General features: G+C 36.4%; 1 protein-coding gene across 1 annotated transcript in view; it reads left to right on the forward strand.

Moving 5' to 3' along the window:
- Positions 1-18,593, forward strand: part of LOC150063214 (cadherin-related family member 3-like) — a 173,540-nt gene extending 154,947 nt beyond the window's left edge. Inside the window, exon 23 of the mRNA XM_090332223.1 lies at positions 18,450-18,593. Coding sequence (XP_090188349.1) covers positions 18,450-18,593 — 144 coding nt within the window. The remainder of the gene's footprint in view (positions 1-18,449) is intronic.
- The last annotated feature ends 3,877 nt before the right edge of the window (positions 18,594-22,470 follow it).

The raw sequence follows: 22,470 nt of genomic DNA on the forward strand, positions 1-22,470 counted from the left end.
ATTTTTTAAAAAAAATATATATATCCTGGGCCGGGAGTTTGGCCTGTGGTTAAAGTGCTTGCCTAGCATGCATGAAGACCCGGGTTCGATTCCTCGGTACCACATACATAGAAAAAAGCCGGAAGTGGTGCTGAGGCTCAAGTGGTAGAGCTCTAGCCTTGAGAAAGTCCAAGGACAGTGCTCAGGCCCTGAGCTCAAGCCCAGGACTGGCAAAAAAATATATATATATATATATCCATCCACTCATAGCAAATGAGACTTTCTTTATATATATATATATATATGTATGTATATATACGTATATACACAAACACACATACACATATATGTGTGTGTTCACACAAATAATCCCTAACCTCTTCATCCTGAATGTCATAAGATTGATAAATATCATACCTGGAAAATAAAGAGGTATCAAGAAGTGAATATTCCATTGTTATGACCCTTCCCCCATGTCTCCAGGACACCCAACTGAGGCCAGATACAGACTCATTCTGATTTCTCTAATCCTATTATGAAGACAACAGGAAGGTGATAATGTACACTTTTTGTGGGTGGCTTGGAGACATTGTGTAACTGTAAGCAGTGTCTTGGATATGGCTTGAGGGAAGCTTTCAAAGCATCAGGTAAATGACTCAAACTATAGGGAAGCTATGTTGTTTGTAATTTATTAATATGGCAGTAGGTGAGTAAAAAGGCAGCCAGTTTACTCAGATTTCATAAGTAAAGTTTCAACTGGAATGTAATTAGCAGTTTGTGAATTGCAAGGTCCAAATCTCCTATTAGGAATTATAATTTCATTGATAGTGTCAGGATTTTCTTATAAGAATACAACTTTGAAATAAAAGGCAATCTAAAACTTATTTCATGATGGACATGCACCTGATCCTCATAAAGAGTAGAATCTAATATTGACATTCTTATGTCTAAGAAGTATTGTCTAAAACACAAAAAAAGGTTACGGAGAAGCATTTTTTGTGAATAATTAAAATTGTGTATATTTTTGATAATGTGAAAGATGTTCAATTAAGGAAATTATGCAAATGAATATCTTTGCTTATCATGCAATTCGATGTTTCCCTATTATGCTATTTGAAAGCATTGTATATTTCTCCTTCACAAAAGAATCATTCTTGAGACACTGTCTTGAAACCCGTATTCTGAAATAATCTGTCCTTTATTTAAGTAGTTTGAACACTTCCATTATTTCCATTTCTATTTATAATCTACAGAGCTAATAATTTAATAATTTTAGCAGGTCCAAGACAACAGGTTTCTAATTGGCCTCATTGCTTCTTTGGCACATTCCTTAAAGCTATTCAGATATGTCCTTTACTGTGAGTATGTAATGACACAGACTACAAACAACATTGTTTGAGCATGTCTAAGACCAGCATCTTGGAGAAAGAGGCATCCTAATATTTCATCTTCATAAATTCATAAGCAAAGTGGAAATATTCCATGTTTTCCTATAAGGTGAAAGGGATTTGGGAGACTAAATATATATTGAGACTGTAAATCTGTAGCTAATGAAGGCAAGCCCTGGGGCTTAAACTCAGGGCCTGAAGACTGAGGCCCTGTGCTCTACCACTTGAGCCACAGTACCACTTCTGTTTTTCTATGAATGTGGTACCAAGGAATCGAACCCAGGTCCCTGTGCATGCTATGCAAGCACTCTACCACTAGGCCCAACTCTGGGCCTCTCTTTTTACTTTTATCCCTTCATTTTGTTTTATACCTATTCTTATTCCCAACAACCTTGCTCAAAATAGCTAGCTACAATTTGTTGCCATGTTACTTCACAACCCCTGGATAAACTTTCTTAAATGGGCATGTCTCCATTTTGCTTCTAAAATGCATTCCCACATTTATAATAACTTTGGCTTCTCTCCTTATCATCCATACCGTAAACATCTTGGAAGAGAATATAAGATATCAATTGAATGTTTATCTTTAGTGCCAAAGCAAGAACTAGACATTCAAATCATACTTGTTTAAATAGGGATTTGCTGTTTAAGAGATTAATGGTAGCCATTAAGAAGGTAAATAGCATGGTGCAAGGGATTAGTGACAATAAAATGAGTAATCTGGTCTAAGATGTTCTCTGAAGAGCTTCCCAGGCATAGAGAAGAAAGCTATAGGCCAGTAACACAAAATAAGTGACTTCTTGTGGCAGCTGTAAGTAGTGAAATCTGTAAAAAGCCTGGAATTTTTATTAATTTTTCACATATACATATTCATTTAATGTTCACGTTTCTCTTAATAGCTAAGTACTAGCTTGCCAGTCACATTATTGGTTGTGATCATATGGGATAATGGGAAGATAAATCACTTATGTAAGGTTGATATCTTGTAAGTGTGGAGACAGTGCTCAAATCCCAGTTGTTTGCCTGTAGTTCTGGTAACTTCAAATTTTTTAGACCAATTCAATAACTGTGCTTCTTGAAGAACAATACTTCTGGTATTCTATACCAGAATTCATCGGTTTAATATTGTTTGGGTGGGCATGCATAACTTATGTGTGTATCCTATATCATCTTGAAGATTTTGCCTTTTTCCTAATCTTTAAGTGAAAGATTGGGAGATGGCAACAGCAGAGTAATAATACCTGAGAGAAGAGTTCCTCAAAAAGTCACACTAGGCATTCAAGTTCACCAGGCAACTGTAAGATTTATTAAGAGATTTAAAGAAGTTAGTAGACTGTTTCACTATGTTGTTGTATATTTATTATGATTTCCTAAGGGAGATAAATTTAGAGCTCCAAACCATCCCACTCTTTCCTTGTCATATACTATAAATAATTTAAAATATGATTAATTACTATTGACAAGCTTGTTTCTAAAGGAATGATTATGGCTTATAATATAGTTTATCAGGCTTTTGGGTGCATAGATAAGCCATAATATCAATGATTAATTATACTGATTATCTCAGAATATTAAAAGACTAAAAATTTTCTATTTGTGGTACATTTACGAGTCAACTTCATATTTTCAGTATTTACTGACATTTAAGTTTTTACAGATATTTAACAGTATCATTTTTTTAAATGACAGGAATGACATATCTATTCAATGGTCACACTTGGAGAAGTCAAGATGTTTTACAATTAAGAGAGGAAAGTAATTCCAGTGGAAGACATTTGCCTTTAACAAGAAAAAGGTCATCATATCATCATGTCATTTGCTTTATTTGAAAAGGTTATTTCAAAACACAGCTTTGTATAATAGAACAGCACCTATTTTTCAACATTGTTTGATAATTTGGGTAACCTGTCACCTAATTTGAAGGCCTGAATATTTCTGTTACAATTATCCTAGTTATATGCTACAAAAATATGTTTGCTTTTAATTTCAAAATTTGAAGAAATTACTAATCATCCAGAGAAAATAAACTGAAGATTCAATTGCATTTGGACTATGACTGTATTTCAATAATGAATATTAAATTAAGTACATACTAATAAAATCATTTACGTGCAATAATTTAGAAAGCAATAAAGGAAGAATAGAGAGAAAAAGAAAGGGAGGAAAGAAGAAAGAGAAGGACAGTAGCAAGGAAGGAAGGAAGGAAGAAAAGAAGAAAAGGAGGAAGGAAATAATTTAAGATGACAGACTTTGAATCATTCTAGGTTTTGTTTATCTCCAGTCAATTGTGTCCATTTATTTTATTGAAGCTTCTTGTTGTTCATATATGTAGTTAATGTAACATAGATATAAGGTAACATATTATATTCCTAAATTTGAATTCTTCTGAGTATATTATGAAGATTAAAAGATTAAACTTGAGCTAGAGACCAATTATGTATCATTGCCTGTCCCTTGAACTTCAATTCGTTTGTCATACAGACAAGATTAACCTATTCCTCAAATACAGGCCTTCATGTTGTTTTCCCAAGGTAGAGCTGATCTCACCTACAAGTAACTATATCTAACCTAACTGTTGAATTTAGGGCTATGTCTTTCTTAAATTTAGGGTATTTCCGTTCATCCACTTGAAATGGTCTAATTTTTGTAAAAGGAAGAGGAATGATTTCAGTGAGACTCCATCTTTAAATTTTCAAGGGAAGATGTAATCCCTGTCATATGTCATATACCCCCAAGCTTTGATCCTGATCTCTTTTCGTTGTTTGTGGGGCTTGAATTCAGGCCTCGAGCTTTTGTGCCCAAGAGTAGAGCTCTACCACTCTGACCCACAGCTTCACTTCTGTTTTGTTTGTTTAATTTGTTTTTTTTTGGGGGGGGGTTAATTGGAGATAAGGGTCTTTGGACTTTCCTGCCTTAGTTGGCTTTGAGTAGCAAAACTCAAATCTCAACCTCTTGAGTAGCTAAGTGTACAGATGTGAGTTATCTACTCTTGCCTTACAATGCTTTTGATTTACTGTCTTTTCTAAGGGGCACAACAGTGTCAAAGGCTTAACTTTAACTTCTGTCATAATGTAAAGATTATGATTTGTTATCTACCCGACTCTATGTTGACTATTTTTAAACTTTTAAATTATTATTATAAATGTGATGCACAGAAAGGTTACAGTTACATGTCAGATAAAGAGTACATTTCTTTCTCTTGTTTCTTTTTTAAAATGTATTTTATTTTCTTTAAGTAGTTTTACAAAGGAGTTGCCATGTGTCTTGATCAATGCTATTTGATTTTATATCTGAGAACCCTATAAATTTTCAGTGGATGAAGTATGAGCTGAGTAGATCAATAGTAAGTTGGATTCCATTTATTTTAGCTGGCCTACCCGAGCCCTAAATCTGTGGTAACAACAAAGAGTCAGACCTTACAAATGAATATAACCTTGAAAACAAAGCCTACTAGTTTTCAAAATGACTACTGGTCCTTTTTGACACTGATTCATTTAAGGAAGTAAATGGCCTGAGATGCCCTTGAAGGAAAGGAAAGTATTACTAAGGTCTCCTCCTTCCCTTCCTCATAAGGACCCAGTTATTCTTTTAGTTAATGAATCCTTGGCCTGAAAATCATCTTAGCTCTGGGTACTGGGCATTAGATCATAACTTTTATTTTCATTGGAGTCACTTCTCTAAATCCCAAAATCATGAAAACCTTTAATCTATTCCATTTGGGAAATAATGAAATGCCCTAACTAGCTATTCACCAATCATACATTTAGAACAACAAATTCTCACAATTCTGTTAAGACATTTTCCTCTGGACACTGATCATTTACTTATGATACTTCCCATTTTTGACTCTTTAAGTTCATGTCTTATCCCTTTTCATTTTTTCCTCAAATCTGTGGAACATAATAATATTGTTTCTTGTTGTTTGTAAGAGGCTGTTACTTACCACTCTCACATGATTATCAACTTACACCATCAGTTCTAGCTCTCTAGATCTGCCCGTCTTAGTCCCCCCATCAGAAGTTGGAGCTGTCTGTATTCTTAAGACTTCTGCAACTTGTCTAGTGAACATTCCATGGCAGAACCTGCCTTTTCTCAGTTGAGTTATACTTTGGCTTGACCCCACATTTCTGTTCTGTTCTGTTCTGGACTTACTGAAAGAATTCAAGTTCTTTATTTAATGGCACTAGTAGTCAAGATAGGGTGGAGTTGGGCCATTCTTAGAGTCTTAGAGTGAAACGGAGGAACTATTTGCAAAGAAAAATATGAAGAATAATTTCTGTGTAGAAAAAAATATGTGAGTAGTAACTGGAAAGCCAGAATGGATCATAAGTGATCAAACATTATCATCAGATGGGACTTATCCTTGAGACACAATGATGGTTCAACATGTGCAAAACTCTTGGTATGGTGCATAATTGCATGAGCATGAGGAATGAAGATTGCACACTCTTCTAAAAATGCAGAAAAAGAAAAAAATGCAGAAAAAGGCATTTGATAAAATTCAAAATTCAAATTAGTTTCATGCTAAAAAAAAAATTCTCCCACAAGGGCGGGAGTTTAGCCTAGTGGGAGAATGCTTGCCTACCAGGCACAAAGACCCAGGTTTGATTCTTTGGTACCACATACATAGCAAAAAGCCAGAAATGGTGCTGTGGCTCAAGTGGTAGAGCTCTAGCCTTGAGAAAGCTCAGGGACAGTGTTCAGTCCCTGAGTTCAAGCCCCAGGACTGGAAAAAAAATTCTCCCACAGTAGACATAGACTTTACTATAACATAATAAAAGGCACATATAATAAGCTCAAAGCCAAGCTTGTTTTCTTTTTGTAAATTTAATTTTGTTGTAGAGGTGATGTACAGAAGAGATACAGTTACATAAGTAAGGTAATGAGTACATTCCGTGTTAAATATTTTATTCTCTCCCTCGTTTTTCTCCCACCACTGTTCCTTACCCTGACTCTTCCCCTCACTAAATTGTAAAGTTTATTTCCAACCTAGCATTTGTGAGAATTGCTATTGCATTAGTTCACCCTTTGCCCTTTTTTCACCATTTCCTTTCCAATCAGTTAAATGTATAAACAAGACACAGGTTGTCAGAATCATAAACAATGACTATAGAGTATAAACCAATGAGGAACAACAACTTCATACATGATCACAAACAAGGCTACACTAAAGCTGCCAGCACAACTATGTTCACTGCAGTATTATTTACCTAGCTAAGACGTGAAACCAACCCAGATGCCCCTCAGTAAATGAATAGATCAATAAAATGTGGTAAATAAACACAATAGAATTAATTTAATGATTCCACGAGTAAGAATGACATTGCCTCATCTGTAAGGAAATGGAAAGACTGAAAAAGTCATATAGAAGTAAGACAGACTCAAAGAAACATAGGCTCCATGGTTTCCCACCTTTGTAACAATTAGTGTATGTCTAGGATACCACCAGAAGAGGATCACAATAGCTCAGTAGCGATGTACAGATGACATATAAAATGATAGCAACCAAAGGGCCAGGAGTTTGGCCTAGTGGTAGAGTTTTTGCCTAGCATGCACAAAGGCCCAGGTTCAATTCCTCAGTACCACATATATAGAAAAAGCTGGAACTGATACTGAGGCTCAAGTGGTAGAGCTTGAGAAAATCCAAGGACAGTGTTCAGACACTGAGCTCAAATCCAGGACTAACCAAAAAAAGAGCTTCAAGATAGGGAAGCAAGAAGGATTTTTTTGCTGTTGTTGTTGATGTGTTTTTTTTTTGATTTTTATTTTGTTAAGAAGTTCTGGGACTTCAGCTAAGGGTCTGAGCACTGTCCTTGGCCTGCTCAAGGCTAAATCTCTACCACTTGAGCTACAGTGCCACTTTCAGCTTTATCTATGGATGTGGTGCTGAGGAATCGAACCTAGGACTTCATGAATGCTAGGAAAACACTTACCACTAGGACACACTCCCAACCTGTGGTTGTTTTTAATGTTCTGTATGAAGTAGGTTTGTTTTCAATTATTAAAAACAAAATTGTTCTTCAGGAACAAGACAAGAAGCAATACCATAGAAATTAGGCAAGAAAGAGTCATAAAAGATATCAAAAGTGGAAAAAAAGATGGAAAATGATACTCGCAAAGAAAATGATCTATACTTATTTTATTGTGATTCAAAAATAATCTGCATTAGTGATAGAATGATGTTATTTCATTTTTTAAACAAATGTAGTTAAATATAGTATTTTTGAAGAAATATGTAAACATATATTGTCATTTAAAATTGTGAAGGATGAAAAATTAGCTAATAGGCAACGTAGTCAAGGAAAAAGTCTGCCTTGTTTTTTTTTTACTCATATGATGAATATTTAATACCTGCTGATATCAAGCATCTGGCTGAGAAGTTGTGAGTATGCCACAAGTATGTGGTTGGAAGGGCCATTTTCTAAATGATTTTTCTGTGTTTGTTTTTCTCTGATTAAAATATATTTTCAAATACAGTGAATGCATATTTTGAAGTCTGGGATAACATTTTGATAGGTGTACAATACAGTTAGATTAAATCTTGCAGAGCCCAATCCAAGTGGATTCATAGCTAATGTTCGCCACCTAGTGGTAATAAGAGAAGTTTCACTTTCAAATAGTCTAAGGTTCTAGTAAATGCATTTTTAGCTTCCTATACATACAATGGAATTATATTCATCAATTAGAAAAAAAATAGTATTGTATCATGTGTAGAAAATTGGAATGATACTGGGCAAAATCATATGAAGTGCAGTAAGTCAAAACTAGAGAGACAAAAGAGGTATGTTTTCTCTCCTATGTGGAAGTTAAAATTAATCTATAAATATATGGAATCCAGGTGTACACAAGTGTATTTGCCAAAATATATTAGATTCAGGAGGAGAACTCAAATATTATAGTTCCTTAGAAATGCAAACTCACAATTCGATAAAATAGATACCAGAAAGCGGTACTCTAAAGGAAGTGCTAATAGACTAATAAAGAGAGAAATAAAGGAGAATGTATAAAATGTAATACCCTACAAAACTAAGAAAATTGAGGGAAGGAGTAGAGAATAACAAAAGGGATGACATTGATCAAGGTTCATTGTATTCATAAACTCCTTTGTTGAATGGCAGCTCCTTTGAGAATCATCCAAGATACCCCTAAACAGACTAATGGAAGCTGAGACAAGGGGGATATGTGTGTGTGCATATATATATGCACATGCATATATATGAACAAAAATACATACATACACCTATATACATATGTGTACATATACATTTATATGTATGTGTGTACATATATGTGCACAGAATAGAATTTTACTTTAGAAAGAATATTGTACCATTTGTAAACAAGTGGAATGATTTGAAAAAAATTCTGTGAAGTGAACTAAGTCAGGCCCAGAGAGACAAGATTGATTGCTTTCCTATCTGATAGATTTAGTTTATAATCTTATAAGAAAATAAGTTGGATAGTATGCAAAGGTATACAAATATATTAAATATAAAAATGGTAAATTCAAGAGAGAACTCAAAAATATAATTCCTTAGGAAGATAAAGCCAAAGTTTGGCAAAATAAATATCACAACACAGGTATTCAAAGGGGTGGAGTGGGGTCAAATGAAAAGGGGTAAATGAATGAAGAGGAGATGATGGGATATGAAAGTAGTCAAGAATTCAACATAAGAGTGAGGAAAGGGGTAAGGAAATGATGCAGAAAATATTGACAGGATTGAAATAGATCAAGCTGTAAAAGATCATACACAGCTTTGTTACATGGCAGCTCCTTTGCACAACTGTTTAAAGATCACTTTAAAAATGAAAACCTTTCAAAATATTTAAAAATAAAAAAAAATTGTCACTGCATGTTAAATGCCAATGAATTCCTAATATTATTTAGTATCACCCAGTTATAAGTAATATTCCATATTGCATGGGTTCAATAGATGAATTTCTGAAGTCCCATTGTTTTGCTCTGTTGGCAAAGATGGATCACAGAGGCAGTACTGACAATGGCGAAGCTGCTGAAGATCCAACATAACCTCTATCGGTGAACTGTTTCCTAGTTATGCGTAGCCTTAGTGTATTCCAGGACACTTGAAAAGGATACCAGTCTTTTATGGAATAGCAATTTTCACCCGAAAAGATGAAGAAATTGATTAAATATGTTTAGTGACTGTAAGTCAAGAATAAGATTACTGAAATAATAATGTTTTGTTCTTTTTCCAGTTTTTTACATCAGATAAATACTATTTGATTGGGGCTTATAAAATTGCTATGTTGTGGGTGGAAATTTGTCAGTTAAAGGGAAATCTGTTGTGTTCACATATTCATTAGGTAAAATTTTACACTAAAAAGCAACCACATCAATGGGGGTTTTCTTTTTGATCAATGACCTAGAAATGATCATAGAAAATAGAAATGAATACCTAATTTGTAAAAATTATTTCATCCTGAACAGCAGAACAGAGCTTTTCTGAGCTAGATGGCACATCAGGCCTAATTATAATTTAAGTTTACAGTGGGTACCATTGTTATTTGAAGGCTTACCTTTGATATTAAAGCTCCCAGGGCTTCCTTTTCACTCATATTAAATATGACTGTGTTTTATCTTCACTTCTATTCCTCTCTTGGGATCTTCATTAACTGTCTTCTTTCAACAACAGAATTAATCCTTGTAAGTTCTCAGAATGAAACTAATTATCATATTAGAATAAAAATAATTAAACACATAAACAGCATAAGCTGTTTCTACATGGCTCAAGGTGAAGTCTATAACAATAATAGATTATGTCTGCATAAGAAATTCCTAATGTAAAAAAATTCCTATAATCACAATTTTACTAAACATTGAGTTTTATAGGAAAAATAATTTGAATCATACAATAAATATTGTGTTTTTATTTTTTCTGTCAGAATTCTTTTAAAAAAATATTTAATTTTCGGTTGTTTTTGCCATTGAGCTTTAATTCCATGAATGAATAATTTCAATGACTAATTGAAGAAGAAATTCAAATTATATAAATAGAATTCTGGTATTCCATACCATTATAATTTATTGAGAGATTGTTTTATTAACCTCTTTAGTCAAACAATTCATTGAATATTTGTGGGTCATCTTCATTGGAAATATTTGTTGAACATTTGTAGATCATCCTAAATGGAAGCTTTTGTAAAATCCAAACGAATTAATCAAGGTCTTACTTTTCAAGGCAGTTTTATTCTACAGAGGCTGATAAAAATGGGAAAATTTGGAATACACAAGAGATAGAAACAATTAAGGAATAATCAGAATTCTATTGTGGTGTGACCTTGGAATTGCCTTACTAGGTTAGGATTAACATATAAAGCATCTGTGTAGTTAATGAATATATTTTTCTGAGTTTGAGGATGGATGGATGGATGGATGGATAGATAGTCAGATAGTCAGATAAATAGATAAATAGATAGATGCCTCATGCAAGGGACTTTAACTTACTTGCCGATCTTTATCATAGCCAATAATCACAGCAGATAAAGGATATGCTAAAAGCTCCTTCCCATGGAGACATTCTTTCTCACACAAAGATTACCTTAAGGCATAGAACTGAAGCACTTTTCAACCTGACTTGGGTGTGGACCATATGACATGGGCTTGGGTAAGTAAATGGGCAGCACCACCAGTTGTTCTGGCCCTGATGATCACGCAATGCTATCCACAGCTGCTAAGCCTGGGAAGGCATGTATGTACTTGTGTCACTCAAATTGAAGCAGATTTATGCAAGACGGTAAACTTGTGCAAATACAACACAATGCTGTATTTTGGGTGCTGCTATTGAAGGAGCAGTGGAATACTTAATAACTATGGGCACATGACATTTTATTTTTACCACACAACTGTGAGTCAGATTGTGAAGTGCTGCTGTCACTTGCTAGGCAATGCTGCTAGCTCCATCAGTTGTTCTTCCATTTCCTAGATGTCATGTGAATGTATAGGGAATGTTGCTTTCCATTTATATATATACATATATATATATGATGTCTTATTTCAATAATTGCAACTGATTTTTGTTTCTCCAACTCTCTCTTAATTTTATCTACATCTTAATCTGGAAAATGATACAGATAGGTAAGGCATGTATAGGACAAGAGCAAATTTACCAAATCTACAGACCTTTGTATTTACCACTTGGTTTTGTATGAATCACTGTAAATAATCAAATATTCATTATATTTAGCATGTACTTCTAGAAATAAAAACAGATAAAGTATGAGTCCTCAAATCCCCTTGTGCTCTTGCTGCCACCCAAAGAGTGAAACAAACTCCTAAACTTACTAAAGGAAAGAAGGAGGCATCAGATCCAAGCATGAAGAAGATAGAATCTGAGTCTATAAAGCAAACCCATTTATCTACCATATTTATTAATAATTCCTCAAGAGATAATGCTTTTTGAAATATGACTATATACATGTCCAGAAAGATGTGTGGGCCAGGAAGAGAACAGACACTAAGAGAACTGACTCTAAGTTTAGTAATATTATTTGCCTATAGACCATAGTAATTATGAATTTCCCATAAAATACCTATTATTACATAGCCCAATATTACATAGCTCAGAGAACAGTGGCACATGATTTTCAAACTATAAATGGCCCAGAAGCCTGAAAACATGACACATGTTGACTTCAAAGTATAATAACTGGGGTGGTGACAATAGCCGAGTGTGGCGCCTCTCATAACTCTGAGAGGAGGTCAAAGATCTTCTGTGGTCAATGTGTCACAGGAACAGGTAGGGCTAATGGCCTCTGTCAGCTGACCTTTCTCACTGCTGTATAAAGTGACCCAGTTTCAATGAGCAACATGCCATAGGAGCAATAATAGTCTTTCCCCGCCCTAGTGCTGGGGCTTGAACTCAGGGGCCGAGCAGTCTCCTTTGTTTCTCAAGGCTAGAGCTCACCACTTGAGCCACAGCACCACTTCTGGTTTTCTTTTCTTTTCTTTCCTTTTCTTTCTTTCTTTTTTTTCTTTTTAGGTGGTACCTAGAGATCAAACCTTGGACTTTGTGTATGTTAAGCTAGCACTCTACCACTAGGCCAAACTCCTGGCCCCAATGAGCAATAATAGTCGTTTAAAATAAAAAAAGCCATCATTTTTTTCTGGCCAGAATGTAGATGCATAGTTGGTTCAGTGTTGGCTGTAATTGGCAGTGATGTCTGCTGGAAAGAGCTGGCTTCAGCTGTAGAAGATGTATTCTAAAAACAGTTGTTTCCATTGGTGTTCATGTAACTAAAGCTATCTGATAGGCAGCTGTAGTTTGTTTCCCCAGTTCACCAATTTGCCACCTGTAGTTCTAAGTATCAGACTGGATGGCTACCCCATGGATAGTATTCCAAGTGTCTGTCAAAATTTAATAGATTTTGGTTCTTAGAAGTATTGTCTCAGGCAAAAGTGACAGCTTTTGATGAAGTAGATGCTGCTACTGAACTCTTACTGTCTGATTTTGTCTAGTATGTGACAGCGGTAGTTTTGCCTTCCTCAAAAAAATAGATTCCATGGACCAAATTCAGACTTGGCTTCTACACACAAGAATAAAAGACTTAACCCACCCTTGTCAGAGGTTGTGGCCATGAAGATTGTTCTGTTTTCCAGCTGGTGGAATGATATGTTCATAGGGGCACAGGAACACAGAGGTGTCAGTGGAAAGACACTCTTCTCCTTGGTCTCAAGGTCCTTGAATGTTTCCTTCTCGAAAGTGCATCTCTGTAATTGACTCCTGGGCTCTGTTTCCTTCCCTGCTCCACTTCTACTTCACTATTTTTCTCTTTATAATTCTTAGCCCTTTGCCCATTTCCTCTTTAGCTTTTGGACTTAAGGAGATTGAATGTCCTAAATTGTGTATACTCAGAAGAGCTGCAAAAGTTGGTTTCTCTTCCCCAAAATTCTCTGGCACATTCAATCATTTTCTTCAGGCTGGAGAAAACAGCATAAAAGGGTGAAGTTAGAAGAAAGTTATAAGGAATGGGAGGGAATTCATGGTCTCATGAACTAGATTACTCTTTCTTAATGCACCTTTGTTCTCCTTTCCTCTTTAAACAATTTTGAGGGGTTTCATAAAATTATAGATGTTATTATTATGATTAGTTGTGTTGTTATGTGCAGATTTCACATATGAGTGAAACCATGCAATATATTTCTGTAACAATTTCTGTTTAACTTTTGAGACCAAGTTTCTTCCTCCATAATGAAGCAACCTAAATGTAAACCAAAGCCTAGATGTGATCAGATTCATCTAAGGGAGAATGTGAGGCACCTGTTTTAACTCAACTTTTTCCCACACATCAAGAAAGAAAATTAGTCAGGACTTTGATAATTCAGACTATTTGCCTATGCCAAAAATGAAAGCAGGAAAATAAATCTGTTGTCTGATGTTGGAGTGTGATTCTATTACAGACTTTTAGGTTCTGTAGAACTCTCAATTTTCTGAACGTTTTGAAGCCTACCTGCATTGACTCGGGTAGTAAAGATGATGGTAGCCAGTGTGGAAAAATGAGGGAAGTCATAAACATAGAGCTCCCTTATGACCCAGAAATTCCACTATGTGGCATTTACTGAATTGTCCAGAAGGACATACTAAACCCACTACCATAAGGATGTTCATTGCAACACTATTTACCATAGCAAAGATATGGAATCAACCCAGATGCCCCTCCGTAGATGATTGGATCAAGAAGATGTGGTATTTATACACAATGGAATTCTATGCTGCCATCAGAAAAAATGACATTGCTCCATGTGTAAGGAAATGGCAATACGTGGAAAAAATAATATTAAGTGAAGTAAGCCAGACCCAAAGGAACATAGGCTCAATGGTTTCCCTCATTTGTAATAATTAATACAAACCTTGGACTCTCCTAGCACTGGATTACAATAGCTCAAAAACCTAGATACGTAAGGCCATATAGGATGAGGCTAAATGGAAGGACCTCCAGGATATGGAAATAAGAGTTATATAACGAGTAAATAGTTGTTCTTAATATACTATGTTATTTCTCATCTCTTTGGTTGTCCCTTGGTTATTCTCATATTGTTACAATATCTTACCTTGTAATCTGGTATATTGTATATATGTTTATTTGTTTATTTTAAATAGGAAAAGGAAGGGAGGAAACAAGATTAGGGGAGGGGTGGGGAGTGTAATGGGGACAAAAAACATGAGAAGCGGTATGTGAAATAATACTCCTTCTATCTGGCAAATTTAACGGTAACCCCTCTATTAGTTACAAAAAAAATGTTTCACAGATTTTACATGCCTGGTCTGACTTTGAACTGAGATCCACACATCTCAGCTTCCTGAGTAGCTAAGATTACAGGCATGAGCCACCAGCACCCAGCTGAAGTTAGTACTTTTTGATGACTGCAGGAGTGTATAGCTGAGGTACACTTCAGAGGCCATAGTCACCAAAGGTGATGATAATGGGAATTGGTTGATTCTTTAGGAGTTTCGTCCCATAAAAGAAGGGATGTCTTTGTGGATATGCCCTTAAAGAGAATACTGGAACCTAGCCACCTTCTTCTGTCTTTCTTTGTTTCCCAGCTGCCATAATGTGACTAGCACTTCTAACTTTATGTCCCTGCCTGCTCACATGCACTACATAGTGAGTCCGAATGACCATGGACTGAGGCTACAGGAATGTCTTTCCTCCTTGTAGGTTGTTTATCTCAGGGTTTTGTCACATTGACAGAAAACTGACTAACGTGGGGCGAGTCCTTAATTAGGTCAAATTAACAGCAGAGACAAAGTAACCTGATCTTCTTTGACTCAATATTGAGGCTACCTTTGCATGTATTATTTGATGACTGCAGAGCTCTTATAGAAGGGAGTTCTAAAGTGAATGAGATGACAAGTACTGTGGGAGGCTGACTGTGAGCACAAAGATGTTAGATGTTGGTAGCAGGATATCCCTAAAAATTATCTTAGGAATTCTTCCAAAGACAGTGTCTACTTACCATATAAGTGAAGATTCACTGACTGAGCTCTGCTCTAATACTGACATGAAATTTCTTTTTTTTTTCCTTTGTAAGTCATGGGGCTTTAACTCTGGGCCTGGGATCTTCAGCTCAAGGCTACAATTCTACCCCTGATCACAGGACAGAAAGAACCTAGGGTAGGGGAACAAGCCAATTTCTGCCCTGGGATTGCCCCTACTCAGCATTAGGAGTTTCAGTCTACAGTACAAGGAAGAATTCACACTAAGTCAGGTGATCTGTCGGAGAGAGTCAAAGAGATGACAAAGAGTTGAGATTTGAGGAAATTAACACAGTTAAGTTTTATGAGGCAGGAAAAAAGGAGGAGCAAAGGAGCAGGGAAAGGCAGAGGTAAGCATTCTCTCCTGAAACAATTACAGCAAAGAATATCACATTCTGTTGAAGTGTTCCTAAAGCACACTAAGCTATTGTATAATCTTGTTAGAATGTAATCAATTTTTTTCAAATGCTAGAGAATATTTTAATTAGACACAGACGTTAATTTTCCTCTTCCTCTTGGTACATTTTGATGAAGGGCTCTCATAAAATAGCTGAAACCAGAGAGACAGTGAGAGAGAGAGAGAGAGAGAGAGAGAGAGAGAGAGAGAGAGAGAGAGAGAGAGAGAGAGAGAGAGAGAGAGATTTTTTTATTTTGAGAGAATAATGTGATCCTGGCCAGAAAGAGAATAAAGAGAAAGTAGTGTTTAAGCACATGAGGACCAGACATGGGTGCATCGTGTTAATAAGTCACTGAATCAGTGTGAACAGCCCTCGTTTGCAGAACAGAAGATTATCTGAAGTTAGATCAGTAAAGTGGGGAAGTTTGTTCAAAGCTGTGGAGAGAATGAAAAATTGCTGTGCACGGCTGGACATCCTCAATTTGACAGAAGAAAGGACTTCCACAGAAAAGAAGGGTCATACAGCAACATGCCGGAGATGCTCTAACATAAAGTGCGTGTGAGATCAGGTCTTAGTTATAGTTGCATTAGCATTTTTTCTCTTCAAAAATGCTTAAAACATTATAACCAATTAGAATAAAGATGTGCTTACTATACTTCAAAGCTAACCAGGTAATAATAATCAGATAAATCTGCAGGGATCAAAATAGGTTTGCCTTGATATTGAGCTGAAATTTGTAAGTTACTCATCTCTGTTTCATGTGTATTTAAACGTGCATTTGCTGTGGAATACTTTGCACTGTTATTCTTTAAATACAATATGAGCAGAATAGAAAAAAGTAATGAAGAAAGTAGTTCTATTTTTTATGTACACTAAACATTTTATTAGAATCACAAGTGTTGGTAAAAGAAGACTGTGGCATGGTTCAGGCAGAAAAGGGCTTATTGGGTAAGAGCATACTCCCAGCCTGCCCAAGATGGAGGGTGCAGGCAGCGCAATGAATGCAGTGGAAGAGGAAGATAGGGAAAGGGAAATAAAAGGAGAGTTGGGGAAAGGGAAAAAGGGAAAAGGAAGGAAAAGGCTGCAAGGGGGCAACTGGCAAAAGTATTGATGGAGCTTAATCTATAGAGAGAGGGTAGGGAGGAGGTGTAGCAGCAACAGCAAAGACCTCAGGGCCCATCGCCATCTCCCACTGCCTCTCAGGTGGGCCAGTTACTTGGGTTAGTACTGGGTGGAAACTTCTAAGGAGAGGTCTGAGTGCATACAGAGGGAGAACAGTGAGAGGGCCATTTTTTCCTGGGTAGATCTAGCTAGTATATATTATTTCTACTGATGGGGCCATCATCAGAGTTGATTCAAAGGAGAATTGTTCTGTGTTTAGTACTGGTTTGAAAAAAAATAACTAAAATTAAGTTTCTTGGTAGGAAAAACTTAATTATGCTTATTTACTACTGTAGAAAAGACCTCATGAAGAGTAGGAATTTAAAGGAGAGCTAGTATGTAAATGCACTAACAAGAATTTCTCTTCATAGTAAATCACTTGAGTTTTCCATGGTAGATAGGTTTTTTTCTGATAATGATTAAGCAGGCTATAAGCTACATGATGTATGGTGACCTGGGCTAACCATGAATCCATCAATATCAAGGTGGAAACAGAATTTTATAGAGTAGAGTGAATGATTGGCAGAGAAAAATGGAGGGAGAATAATGGCAGGCACTTCTAATGAATGTTTGGAAAGCTCATCACATGCAAAATCATATGAGTATTCTCTTTTGAATGTCAACACTTATTATTTTAAGATAAAATTGTTTTAAAAAGATCTAGCTTTAAGCTTAATATATTGAAATGCATTAATTGCTGTGCAATCACACAGTGGAACAGCAGATGGAGCTGTAGAATGCACTGCGCTAATTGGCCTTTCTATTCCAGTCACTGGCTGCTACTGCCTGTAGAATAACTGAAGGGCCCAGATATACACATTCACCCAATACTCAAAAGCTTATGAGTAATTATCTACTAAGAGCCTACTATTAGTTATAGTAGGCTTATTAGTAATCATTTATATTTTAATTGCTGTGAGAATTGTTAAAGCACCCAAAGGACAGGTTTATTCAGGATCTGAGCAATAAATATACAGTGGAATTACTGCAGTTGTGGAGAAACTGAGATGAGCTCCAAAAACATTGTGGCAAGAGGAATGATAGTCTAGTCACTGACCAGGGGTGTCAGTAGATAGGATGTTACTGGAGGGAATGACTAGGAAGGATCGGTGTGGTAAGTTTGCTAATATTTCATTCACATTCAAGAATGACTTGATAATCTTTGGTTAGTCGAAATAAGATTGACAGTTTAGAAGTAAGTCCAGATCAGTTCAAAGGCCAGCATAATCCTTTCAACAAGCACTCATTTAGAAGACTTGCCTATCTCTAGGTCACCCAGGTCACTTAAATAAGTAAAACAAACCCCGGGACTACAGAATGCTAAGATCCCAAGCTGTATGATATCATATGTTTTGTTTCTGAAGCTAAATTCTATGAGTTGCTACTGTGTGGAGGGAGCTAAAACAATGAATCTCACAATCATGAATTGGTGAATAATTGAAAATTTTACATTTTTTAAAGTTTAAATGAATTGTATCTGTGGACTTGATACATCCCCAAACAATCCATTTGCCTCTCTTACATTCAAGAACAGGATGGGTCATGATGGAGGCAGCAGTGGCGTGGGGGAACGGCTGGAAAGTGCATCGGACAGGATGGGAGCTAACAGCATCATGTCCAAACCTGCAGATGCATTCAAATGCACATTTGCAGCTCCAGTTGTAAAATGCTAGAGTGTAGTTTTTCAGTCTAAAGCACTGTTGCTCCCCTCGGGGGCAGCAACACAGGAATGGGGAGGGACACACAGGGCCAGCCTGTAGTCCCCCGGGAGCCGAGCGAGATGGTAAGTGTCGAAGACCCAGCCCTCCCTCAATCACCGGGGAAGAAAAAACCACGCTGAGTCAGAAGCAGTGTTAACCATGAAAGCGCATCAGATCTCTCTCTGCTGATCTCTGCTGATCTCTGATGCTCTCTGATGCTCTCTGATGCTCTCCTCCTTTATTGTGTCAGACAATTAGTTACATACTGTTAGGGTAGGAGAAGGTGGGCACTGGGAAGCTAGCCAGTAGGAAGAGGGCCTCTGTGCTACCACTAAGGGTCTGGGTGGGGCTTTCAGGTACTGGGCAGGACAGGTGCAGGAAAGCACGCGAGACTTGAGCTGCTGCGAGACCCGCGAAACTGCGGGGGGTTCAATCGAGTCACGTACACAGAGATGCCTTAGGAGAGGTATGCAAAGGACCAAATGCCTAGACAAAGCCCTTTAATTGCAGCTGAGCCAGAATCAGGCCTCAGAGATGGAGGCTAGGCCCCAACAAAGCACTATTATTTTTCTTATCATTTTATCTTCTTTGCTCCTCTAATTTGTTTTAAACCATGCTTAAAAAATGAGTACTAGCTGAGTGCCAAGTGACTCATGCCTGTAATTCCAGCTAACAGGCATTGTGTTTTTTTTGCATAGACAAACCCCAAAATTTGTCTTTTTTGAAAATGTGAGTAAAGCTTCATTGCTGCTTATGGTTTCTCTACACACAGCTCTATTTATAATCAGAAGAACAATAGAAAAAAGCAGCAGTTTAAGTCAGCCACTTGTATCTTATGCTTGTAATCCTGAGAAGCAAGAATCAAGGTTTGAAGCCAGACTGAATAAGAAAATACACAAAATTCTTATCTTCTATTAACCGTATAGGCTGTAGGTGAGGCTTTGGCTCAAGTTGTAGAGCACTAGTCTTTAGTGAAAAATCTAGTGACTAGTACCCAGGCCTTGATTTCAAACTCTTGCTTCTGCCATTATCTTTTATCCATTTTTGTTTTGTGTCCTTTCTGGAGCTTGAGTTTAAGGCCTAACATATGTTTCCAGAGCATTTAAATACACAAAGACAAATCCCCTCTTTTACTCACTTTTACTCCAAAGAAATGAACATAATTAAGGATTTGCTTTTTTTTTTTTTTTGCCAGTCTTGGGCCTTGATCTCAAGACCTGAGCACTGTCCCTGGGCTTTCCTCAAGGCTAGAGCTTTACCACTTGAGCCTCAGAACCACTTCTTGCTTTTTTTCTATGTATGTGGTACCGAGGAATTGAACCTGGGTCTTCTTGCATGCTAGGCAAGCACTCTACTAGTAGGCAAAACTCCCAGCCCAGAATTTGCTTTTGTGCTTGTTGTTGAGACAGCATTCTGCTACCTTGCCCAGTTTACTCTGGAACTCTTGGGCTCCAGGCATTGTCAGGTTTTAACCTCCTAAGTAGCTGGGATTATAAGACAGTATCACCACACCTAGCTCACAGTATAATTATCAAATTAAAGATGCATTTAAAGCACAAACAGGCTAAGTCAACAGAGAAATTAGTACAATATTAAAAATATTTTTGGTTGCCATGTAAAAGTTCATTGATCTAATTTTACAATTTCACCCAAGAAGAGTGGGAATAAAGTGTTCCAATCAACTCACAACCTAATTAGAAATCATGACTAACGCAGCTTAATGTTCTAATAGCAGGTTTCTTCCAATCACCAGCAAAAATATATATGATGAATACATCATAGAATTCAGATCCATACACAGCCTTAAAAACCTAGAAGCCACTAGAGGGCAAACTATGCTTTCCTATTAGCAGGACTGCACACTTCTTAAAATTTTTACATTATATTTATCTATATATTTATTATTATTGTAAAGGAAATGTAAAAAGGGGTTACAGTTACATAAATCTAGTAAAGAATGCATTTCTTTTTGAATAATGTCACCTCTTCCCTTATTTTCTCCTAGTTATTTCCCTCCCAAACTCCTTCCCAAGTTAAATAGTTCATTTGCAGAAGAGCATCTAGTGAGTATCACTTCTGAGTTAATTCACCATTTGTTCTGCTATTTCTGTGCTCCCCCTTACAGACGAAAAGTTCAGCTGTCAAAAACAACAACAGAGGAGAAAAACAAACAAAAAGCAAATTAATCAACACCCTCCCTTGTTTCCATTTCTTGGTGTTCATTTTGATAAAGCAGCCTTTTATATAGGTAAATATTTTTTTTTGAACTTTGAATGGTGTGGCATGGGAGGGCATTGGAGGTTATTTCACTAATTGTCGACAAGACACTTTTTTATTTTTTTTGCCAGTCCTGGGCTTGGTCGCAGGGCCTGAGCACTGTTCCTGGATTTTCTCAAGGCTAGGTCTCACTTGAGCCACAGCACCACTTCTAGCTTTTTGCTACATATGTGGTACCGAGGAATCGAACCCGGGTCTTCGTGCATGCTAGGGAAGCACTCTACCACTAGGCCAAACTCCCGGCCCCAATGGGTAAATAATTTTTATAGGTAAATAATTTTGAGATTAGTCTGCCATAATGAAAGATAAAAAATGGTATACTTACTATAGATACATGTTCATTATATATTATGTAATTTTGAAACAGAAAATTTGCTGTAGGGGAAAAAAAATTAAAGGCAAAAATCCAAAAGCAATTTCTTTTACATCATGGCTTCCTTGTTTAGTAATAGCTCTACTATAACATCAGTCTATCATTTTACTAGTTATTTTGCAGACAGAATCTTCTGTTTTTGTTTTTTTTTTCTACCTGGCTGGTTAAATCTTTTATTCTACAGATCTCTTACTTCTTAGTAGCTAAGATTACAGGCATGACTCACTAGCACATCTCGTGTCTATTGACATTGTCTGACTTTAAAAAAATATCAATCATGCTCGGAAAAGTCCTTTGATAAGAGCACAAGTTCAGACAGACTTAGATCTGTGCCTTATTTGTGTCATTTGCTATTTGAAATGTGAGTTAGTTATTAACGTCTATGAGCTTCAGAGTTAAAGATGTGTTTACATAAAGTGGTGGATAATGGTATTTACATGGCAGTCACTTAGCCACTTAGTGACTTGAAATAGACAAGAGTTCAGCATATATATATATATATATATATATTAGATATCTGCAATGTGGTATTCTATTAGAATTTCTGTATATAACTTATACATAACATTCACTTTTCACAATAAATTGCTGAAAGCATATATTTTTATTCAAAAGATATTAATCATTACTTCTAGACAGCTTTCCAAAATACTTTACCCAATTTGGAAACTTCAAGGTTCATTAAAAAGGTTAAACTTCAGGCCAAGCAAAGGGACAAATGCTTGTAATTCCAGCTACTCAGGAAACAGAGATGTAGAAAATCAGAGTTCAAGGCCAGCCTGGGGAAAATCTTAGAAAGATTCAATCTTGTCAAACAAGCCAGATGTGGTGCTGGGTATCTGTGATCTCAGTTATGCAGGACACAAAATAGGAGGATTGTGGTGTGAGGCATAACTTGGGTAAAAATGTGGGACTCTAACCAAAATGAGTAAAGACAAAGTGAAAACCTGGAAGTTTGGCTAAAGAAATGGAGCACTTACCTAGCAATATGAAGACCTAAGTTCAAACCCCAGAAGCTGGAAAAAGTTTCTCCACAGATCCATGTTTTTGATAATTATTGGATTTTATTTTGTCTTTAAATTCATTTCTGATATGCATAGAAAGACTTGAGTCCATCTGATCCCATTGCTTTTTTCACAAGGTCTGTCAGGTTTGTACATTTCCCCCTAAACAGGAAGAACACTTGCAAATTGTGGAAAA

Source organism: Megascapheus bottae, chromosome 5, assembly GCF_031878675.1.
Source record: "Megascapheus bottae isolate mThoBot1 chromosome 5, mThoBot2.hap1, whole genome shotgun sequence".
Classification (NCBI taxonomy): Eukaryota; Metazoa; Chordata; class Mammalia; order Rodentia; family Geomyidae; genus Megascapheus; species Megascapheus bottae.